At 39.1% G+C, this 9,600-nt stretch overlaps 1 protein-coding gene across 13 annotated transcripts in view; it reads right to left on the bottom strand.

Annotated features, from left to right (window-relative positions):
* The window catches only part of camk2b1 (calcium/calmodulin-dependent protein kinase (CaM kinase) II beta 1), a 44,887-nt gene that overhangs the window by 2,966 nt on the left and 32,321 nt on the right, over window positions 1–9,600 (bottom strand). For 4 of the 13 annotated variants that reach the window (XM_079477756.1, XM_079477759.1, XM_079477755.1 and 1 more), the window contains 5 exons: window positions 9,389–9,457; window positions 5,216–5,264; window positions 984–1,059; window positions 780–874; window positions 57–291 (listed from right to left, as the gene is read on the bottom strand). In XM_079477756.1, the coding sequence (XP_079333882.1) occupies window positions 59–291; window positions 780–874; window positions 984–1,059; window positions 5,216–5,264; window positions 9,389–9,457 (522 nt within the window). In that variant the 3' untranslated portion in view covers window positions 57–58. Of the gene's footprint in view, window positions 1–56; window positions 292–779; window positions 875–983; window positions 1,060–1,774; window positions 2,081–2,197; window positions 2,234–2,499; window positions 2,641–3,390; window positions 3,484–5,215; window positions 5,265–7,487; window positions 7,533–9,388; window positions 9,458–9,600 lie in introns of those variants that run through there. The other 9 variants (XM_079477750.1, XM_079477749.1, XM_079477751.1 and 6 more) reach the window with 5 other exon arrangements.

Here is a 9,600-nt window from a genome sequence, read left to right as displayed (position 1 = left end):
AGTGTGTGTATACTTGCTAACCTGAATGAATGATCAAATTAATAATAGAAAAGTACCTTCACTGTAAAGGAGCGGCTGGAGCTCCTGAACAGTGGAAATGGACATTCTGCCATTTGGAGTCCCGGCGATGCCACACTCTCGTCTCTTCTGATTGGCTGCTGCGCGGCCGGCCCTGCCCATCCACGTACTGCGTGAGACGGATGTAGGCGATGCAGGCGGCGTCTTCTCCAATCAGGTGCACGTGAGGATTGAGGATGGTGGTGTGGATCGGTTTACTGTTCTTGGACAGCACTGTGCCAGGGAGTGAAACAGTAAAACTTAAGATCCAACAGTGTAACAGTCTTGTTTGTTCATTCATATTAAAGGTGCAATGTGTGATAGTTAGGAGGATCTAAAGAGAGAAATGCAATATGATATACATAACGTATGATGTACATAATGTCTTCAGAGGTGTACAACACCGTACATAATAAAGCGTTATGTTTTTATTACCCTAGAATTAGCTATTTCTATTTACATACACCGCAGGTTCCCTTGAATGGAATTCGGCATGTAGTTTCTACAGTAGCCCTTGAGGGACAAACTGCTACAAAGTGCATTTGTATGTTTTCATCATTTTCATGTGTCATCCACCTTATTGCTTTGAAAGGGAGGGGTGAAGTGAGGCGTTGGTTGCAATTCGCAACATCACCGCTACTTGCCGCTAAATTTCACAAACTGGACCTTTAACAGAGATATCTAACCAACAGCAGAAAATACACAATTTCGGCTTAACTTACAGTTCTCAAAGTAGAATCTGTGAAAGTCCATCCCTTCCACCAAATTTCCCAAGGCCTCTGGCTCAAAACAGGTAAGCCCAGGATCACAGATTTTCCTAAAAAATATTTAAATCCACTTGTTTTAGTATCATGTTGTGTTATTTTAACCTCTAGACGTTTAAAATAGAAAATACATTTCTCTCTCGCTCACAAACACAAACTTACGCATAGGCTTCAAAGTCCCCATTGTTGATGCCCTCAATAAGCTGTTCGGTGATTTTGATTATCTCCTGTTTGCGCGCTGAGAAAAGGAGACAGGCCGGTGTTAACACAAGACATCTTTTTGAAACCCTCTTATACAGGAAGTCCATTCATGGTAAGTAAACTTGTCTTTTAAAGCACACCAATGCAGGGGGAAAAGATCCATTCTGTAAGTTAATATCCTGTTTAATCTTTGTGTCATTCTGCATCAATTCACAAAAGGTGCAGCATCAAACAAGGCGAGAGCATGGGAATTAAAAACAGGTTGTGCGAACATCCACTCCAACAGATTTCAGCAACCTACAGTACATTACACTCACCACTTCATTTCCAGATTTCATTCACACGACTCTGAATGCCACATCTCAAATAACAGAGGGTGAAAATACAACCAAAGGCACCACAATTCAAAGACATCGGGGGTTTATAAGCAACCACTTTTTTAAAAACCCACACTCAAGGCTCAACAACAAGGACGTTTCATATGCTATCAAACTCAAAACTTGATTCCATATGGTGATTTTTGTAAGAAATGTGCACTTTCTGACTCTCATGTCAAAGATTTCCCGCAACCTCAAGAAAATCTGTTAACTTGTTAGAATGTCACCAACTTTAATTCACTGACAACCTATATATGACAAAGAAAAAAACGAATGTTTAAATTTGCACACGTAACAACAAACACAGGATGTAACAATAATGTCATAGTGATCGATGAGATTTGCAAGCTAGCTAAAAATGGTTTAGGTCGTCCTCATTGTGGAGCGGTATACATGTTAATATAGTAGCATCAATGATGCCTTTCTAAACATCACTTCCAACCAAACTCCTCATGCTGGTGTGCAGCTCAGGTTAGCAGAGACGCTGACATCACACGCTATACTCACAATGTGCTGAAGGTAGGGGGGTTGAGGAGGGCTGAGAAGGGACAGGGGAGGGGTGAGATGGAAGAGATACAGGGGCAGGGGCTGGAAGGGGTCTGCTGGGGGCCGGTGGCTCACTGTCAGTCTGGGGGGCTGAACTTCTGCGCACACTGCCAACTAGATCTGTCAAACGTGACACTGGAGTTTTTTGAAGAAAATACAAGAGAGACAGACGAGAGAGACAGTTGAAAGGAAAGAAAGGTGATCAACGTGGAGAAACGGGTGGCTAAATAAACAAATCTGCTATTTATTCACCCTCATGTGGTTTAAAACTGTATATGACTCGCTCTTCTGTGAAACACAAAAGAAGATATTTTGAGAAATTATTTTGTGTCCATACAATGGAAGTCAATGGGGTGCAATGTTGATTTTGTAAGGTATTTGTTTGCATTTATTAATCTTAAAGTGCACAAAATCAATTTCCAATAGATAAAATCAGGTCCAATCCCACTTTTATCTCACTGAATATCTTGTCAAGACTAGTTTTATATAGTTTTATATTGAATTGAAGTTCCTGAACCATCTTTTGCGTTTTATCTGGTCCTTAGTGGACTTACTCTGTGTGGGAATGTTAGGGGTTTGGGGAGCGGAGGGGGCAGAAACAGCAGCAGGAGTGGTTGTGTTTCCCCCCTCACTATCAGATGCCGGCACCGGGACCCGTCGAACCGCACCCAGCAGATCAGTGAACTTAGTGGCAGCTGTGGGCCCAGAATCAAGCAGGACAGAAATAACAGAGAGAAATTAGGCTTAGAAAAGAACAGGTAACAGTGATACCTGTCCTGTGACTAAACAACGGAGGATGCTTGAATGGAAAAGATATTGAAAACGGCTAGGGGTGGGAACCATGTAATAAACTTAAAGGGTTAGTTCACCCAAACACAAACATTTCCTAAATTCCTCATTTACTTACCCAGTTGACATCTTAAAACTGTATGACTTAATTTCTTCTGCAAAACACAAAATATATTTCGATGAATCTTAGTAAACAAAGACCGTTGGTCCCAATTGACTCCTATGGTATGGACACAAAACCAAGTCAATGGGTACCGACGATTTTCGTTTGCAGACATTCTTCAAAATATCTTCTTGCGTGTTTTGCAGAAGAAAGAAAGTCATACATTGTGAAATGACAAGAGGGTGTGTTAATAATGACATCATTTTAATTTTGGGTGAATTATCCTAGTAAATGAGATTATTCCTTGTATTACATTGGAAGAAGATCCATAACGCAAAAAACTGCAATGTTTAGTTTGGATGAGTCAGTGAGTTATGTTTCATTCTGGGGTGTCAATAGGATTTACGTCCGTGCATTTTCCTTAATAGCAATCATTTAGTCATTTATTGGCACCAATTTAGTAAATAAGACTTGAAATAATGTTTTTTTATTACACATCAATATCGAACATATGCATACACAAGGCAAATGATGGCATAATAAACGCACTTACTGAACACAGCAGGGGAGGGGCCTGGAGGTGTGTGGGCGGGGTCAGACTGGGAGCTGGGGTTTGACTGAACTGAACTGTTATCTACAACCTTTCCTGTGACACGCCCCCAGAATAGACAGTCATGAGAGAAAGCATGGTTCAAACTGACGTCAATCAAATTTAATTGTTAGTCACAATTAAAAAAATTCCTGCGGGATCTTGATTTATTTACATTTAAAAGAAGTAAAGTTACATCCGTCCAGTCACTGCTTTATTGCGATTACAAGTCATTTTGTTATTATCAGGGCTTGGAAAAAGTACAATGACTATAAATGAATGATGTAAAACAAATATAAATATAAAAATTATAACCTACAATGAAAACAGAACAATTAACATGATCAAACAAAATACACTAAAGTGAATCAACAAAATCAATCAAAATGTGAAAAAACTCAAATGAAAAATGTGACAAAAGAAGTACAATGAACTCCATGGTTGCCTCGAAACAAATTAATTTACTCCAAAATAAACATTTACACAGTCACAAAGTTCTTCAAACAAAAGTCCTTCTCAAAACACCACAGTGGCTGTTATAAGAGAGCCACTCGCAGCTGCGTCACAATAATTCATCGCAACAATTTCACAAGCAGCCATATATTTCCATCTAAAAGTAACACACACTTCTCACCGACTCTTTTGTGTGATTGCGACAAGACGACATCACGCTCCTGTCATGCACACAGTCTGCCCAGATATTTGGCGGCAAGTTCCTCCTCCAACACACACACAGACACACACACACACATGCATACTTGCACTTAAATAGCCAGGGTCTCTGTTTCCCACTAGGGTTAAATATAGCACAAGGTGCCCTTGCTTCTTTCTGGGCAAGAGACACTCACACAGACACAGAAAGCAGAAGTAGGAACAACACAGAACCATTTCTGACATTAGAAGTGTAAAGAAAAGGGTCTCAACTCTAAACCTTGTATTCAATTCTTCAGCTTAAAGGGACAGTTCACCCAAAAATGAAGATTCTGTCTTCATTTACTCACCCTCCACTTGTTCTGAATCTGTTTACATTTCTTTGTTCTTATGAACACAGAGAAAGGTACTTGTAAAAATGCTTGTAACCAAACAGTTCTTGGCCACCATTCACTACCATAGTAGGATAGATTGCTGTTGAACACAAAAGAAGATATTTTGAAGGATGTAGAAAAGTAAACAGTTCTGGGGTACTTTTGAGGACCATAACAATTTTTCCTACAATGTTAGTCAATGGTGGCCAAGAACTGTTTGGTAACAAGTGTTCTTCCAAAAATATATTTCTCTGTGTTCATCAGACCAAAGACATTTATACAGATTTGAACTGATGACAGAATTTGTATTTTGCGGTGAACTGTGCCTTTAAAAGTGTGGAGTGACTTCACTAAAGTTATGATAGATGGTTCTCAACTGGTACATCGGACGTGTTAACAATATCTTGCTTACTGTGCAAAAGTAACAACATTTTCAATCTTTACTCATAAATCTTTATTTATATCTTTATTCATAGACTGCATTTTTCTTACAGAAGAAAATATTACTATAACAATAATCAATACTGAACAGAAAAACATTTGGTTACTAAATGCAGAAAAAGCCGTTATCCTAAATGCAGTTGCATTGGACATTGTAAAAATGTTGGATATTTTTTATGAGCTATTCTAAACACACTTATTTTTGGGCCGCCGCCCACCAGTTGAGAACCACTGGCTGTAATCTATTCTGCAGGTTTATGTATTTTGTTGTGTGTTTTGATAGCTGACCATTGAACTCAAGGTCATTGATCATTGATTCTTACCCTTCATTTCCTCGTCCTCCACTGTGGCATTACTGCTATCCGATGACTCCTGAGATAATCACAGATCACAGTTAGGCAATGCATTTACATTTTGTTGAAAGAACACCAACTAGTGCCAAAGTCCTCACACGCGGACACACACCATAACTTATCATCTCAACAGCAGAGCTCTGGAGATCACACATTTAACCATTCACTGATGCATGGCAACGTCAGCAAGACAATTAAATCACACTTGTCATATTTGTCACGCTCAAACACCATACTGAACACATGAGCACACTTTTACAAGTACTGTATATTTACAATATAGCATGCCTGCTTGTATCTTATTGCTAAATGCTACTGCTCTGAGGAAGAATTCTACATTCTACAACTTAAACGCTACCCTCTGAATGCTACCAATGTCCGTTTACGGAAGTCGTGCCACTCGGCGGCCATGTTTGCAACGCCTTTGGGCAGTTAATAGCAAATCAAAATCACAATTAAACATTTGTCCTATCAATAATTAAACCTGACATGAACCATAACCTGAGTTTGCTCAGCTTAAATATAATATAAAATCACCTTTTCGAGATCGCTTCAACTCTTGTGCATGCGCACAGGCTGGCCAGTCCCGCCCCAGAGAATCGTCAGTCAATACTGATTGACGATTGGCTCGTTTCACTGGAAGGCGGGACTTCCTTCACTAGAGCGGCCATATTGAGCGTTGCATTCCTCCCCATTCATTGTAATGGCCTGTGCGCATCTTGTTAATATCAATATCTTTGATGTTACCTACTGAGGGGGAGGAGACCATGGTCACCTGGGAAAAAGGAGAGTGCACCTGTCACAACGTAACCGTAGTGATTAGCAAGGACATCAGCTCCTGCTGTAAATAGGCCATCAGTATGTGGGGCGATATTATTAGGTGCTCCTGAAAAGGCTTTTGTTCTCTTATTCCATCACCGAGCTATATCGTAGACCTTATTACACCTGTACTAAGAAACTGTCAAATGTGGCGAAATGGTCTGATGGGCAGATTAAGCACGATACAGGATCGAAAAGAACCACTGGCAGAAGATCTCTGTGCAGATCTAGGCATTGCTCTCTTCTGAGAAGCTCTTCCTAGTGAGGCAAGCGACGTCATTGGATACTGGCCTTATTCCTTTCTACGTCCTCATCTCTACATTGCTGGCACATTTAGTTTGATTTCGTTCATGCTTTCCATAATAAGATGACCTCATTTAAGTACAACCTCAGCATATTGTATATAAATTACAGGCACAATTTATGTATCCTCATGTACTTTCTATTTCACTTTTTAATATTTTAAGGTGAAGTGTATCATTCCTGTGCCAGTATCTGGTAAACAGAATAGCATACAATTATTTAGTTAATATATATATATATATATATATATATATATATATATATATATATATATATATATATATATATAGATTTTGAAGATTCAATTAATATTTCTTAACTTTCTGAATGTTATTAATTCATATGATGAGTATTAATAGTAAACATCAAACTTTCTAAACATTTTCTATATCCAGAGCACAAATTCATCTTTTTTCTGTCCTCTTTAGATTGACAGGATATATCAGCCCTGATAACCGGCTGTTTTCAGACTATTGGCCGATAGTGTCATAAATACCTTTTATTGTCCGATACGATAACTGGACAATATATATCGGTGCATCTCTAATTAATAAAACATTACATAATAATAATATTTGACCCCCCAAAAAAAGGTATCCAAAACACTCACAAATTTTTTTTTGTAAGTAAACACAACCTATTTTAAATTCTTAATAGTACACAGTTCATCTTTAAAGTTGAAGGAGTTCATTTTAATAGCTGCACTTTCAGTTAACACCACAAGAGGACTCTGCGTCTCAGTCTTCATGAACACAGAGATCTGATCCAGCAGGTTTAATATTCTTATCATGACACACATTTCCAACTGTTGCTCTGCAGCCTCATGCTGCAAACATCTTACAAGTGTCAAGTGTCATTTCCCATCACTAGATCATTAATGAAATTACTTTTAACCAGGTCTCCTTTAAATCAAGTATGCTCATTTGCATGTTTTGTTATAAGGCAACAATTGTTATTAGTGTATTATTAAAAACAATGCAAAAAACTTTAGAAGGGTCATGCATGCAGCCATCACATACGCTCGGATGATGTCAGTGCGTAGTCACGTTAGCACAAATGCGTGGTGGGGATGCAGCTCAAACTGGACGAGTGGTGGGAAAGAGGGGGTGGGAGGGGGTACCTTAATCCCATCCACTGCATTATGGATGACAGTGGTCTGTGCCTCCTACAGAGCGACGGGGGAGGAGGGGGTTGGAAAAACATGAGGAGAGAAAAGAACATGAGAGGGAGAGAACGTGTGTGGGTGGATGGGTGTTTATGATGCCAGCCCAGTAAAAAAACAACAAGCCAAACAAAAATTACCAGTGGTTCAACAGCAGACAGCTTCGCACTTAAATTTCAAACAATTACTATGACTTTATAATCTATAGGATATAACATTTCTTATCCGCCAACAAAAACCATGTTTCGCTATTTCACCGTACGTCACTGTGATTTTCAACTTTATCGCATTGCAATTATGTGTTTATTTTGCTCTGTCTCCTCCGTGTATGTGTCATCCCTGGAAACCTGCTGGCTAGACGCACACCAGACAGCATAAATCTGTAATGCCCAGTTTCCCTCGCAGGAAGTTACATTCCCTCACTGTCCAATCAGCAGCCTGCGGTCCCCATCATTATGAGGTATTCATCGCCATGGCAACTGTTGCCCGTTGAAACAGGCAGCAGTTAAAAGCTAAGGATGTGATGACGAACACGAAGGGTCGACATACGGATGTGTTGCGAGTGCTAACACACTAACACTACTTTGTAATGGATATGTGATGTGTGTTTGTGTATTGTGTATGTGGTAACAGATGATGCGCGGATTGAGGGATGAAAGCGTTACATAAGAATCAATGTTCTGTATATATTTCTGAATGTGGTCATATTTGATAAGAAATAATACATACATACAAGTTAAACATTTTTTTTTATGCGATAAGTTTTCATGTGTCTTGTTACGCTACCAGTCTTTAAAAATGACTACGTTTAAACGCATCCCTCGTAATGCGATTATAATAGGATTTTGGCAATACTACCATTACACTTTATCTCATGTAAAGATGAGACAAACACTGCGAGTGTGTGTTTGCGTGCACGTGTGTGTGTATGAGAGAAAATGGTGAGAGAACATTGTGCTTGGTACGTTCCTCTCTTCTGCCCTGTCCAAGGGCTAAAATCAGTCTTTGTGGCTATTTACCAGTGTAGTCCTGTTATTTTTTGTTCTTATATTAAACATTGTCTAAAATAACATTTACTATATTTAGGCCTATCTATAGCATGGCAGTGTCCTACACAGTTAATAGTACAACTGAAGGGGAAGCTATGAAACAAAGCACTAAGGCTAGAGTCTTTACTGATCATAAACACCTCCTCACTTCACTTCAAGGTTGGGTAACTATATCTGCACTATAAAACACGCTACACTTATACCCACACACAGACTGCAGGATACAAACTGCACACACAGACAGCATTAAAGGGCAACTATCCTAAAATACACAGATGTGTAATGTTTCCAGTGGTAACCTCCTTTCTAAAAGTGACAGCTCACCTAACACTGAAAATTAGCCTCATGTTGTTCAAAACATGTTTAACTTTCATTCATTAAATAACTGATCCACCAATCAAATCAGACCTTGAAATCCAACAAGACAAATGCAATTTATGACTCGAGCGTGTAGTGATTTACCAAAATAACTAAGCACATATGAATAAACAGTACAGAAATATTCAAATCTACGTAACATTGAAAGCAGACATTTTTCGTTTTTTTCGTCTTTGCTCAGATTGCACGTGATTTCAAATAGATTTTCTAATCTAATTTATGAGTGACTGTTCTCACTGTCACCTAGCAAGAATTAAAATAAAAGGTATAAGATTCATTTGCAGTTTAACATTTACTATACTGGCTTGAACACACACCACACACAAGAACACAAAGAGAATTCAAAGCTTAACATGGATGCAGGTACAGTGATAGACAGAAGGTAAAAAGAAGGAAGTGACTGAGGAGTGAAGGATTTAGAGAGGTAAATACCAGTGCAGGAGAGGGAAGGTTTCCTTTGGGGCTGGTGACTATGCTGTTTTTGGTGCTGTTTGTCTGGGGCTGTGCAGGGAAACATAACAGACATTTAGTTAAGGCTTTGGTTAAGAAGGAATAGAAGGGAGAGACCGACATGCATGTGCACAAACACACAAGAGTGACCATCTGTTTTAAGAGGTAAATGATGTGCCCGCTTGCACATTTAC

Source organism: Barbatula barbatula (genome assembly GCF_947034865.1).
Source record: "Barbatula barbatula genome assembly, chromosome: 2".
NCBI lineage: Eukaryota > Metazoa > Chordata > Actinopteri > Cypriniformes > Nemacheilidae > Barbatula > Barbatula barbatula.
This window is presented reverse-complemented; position numbering and strand designations above follow the sequence as displayed.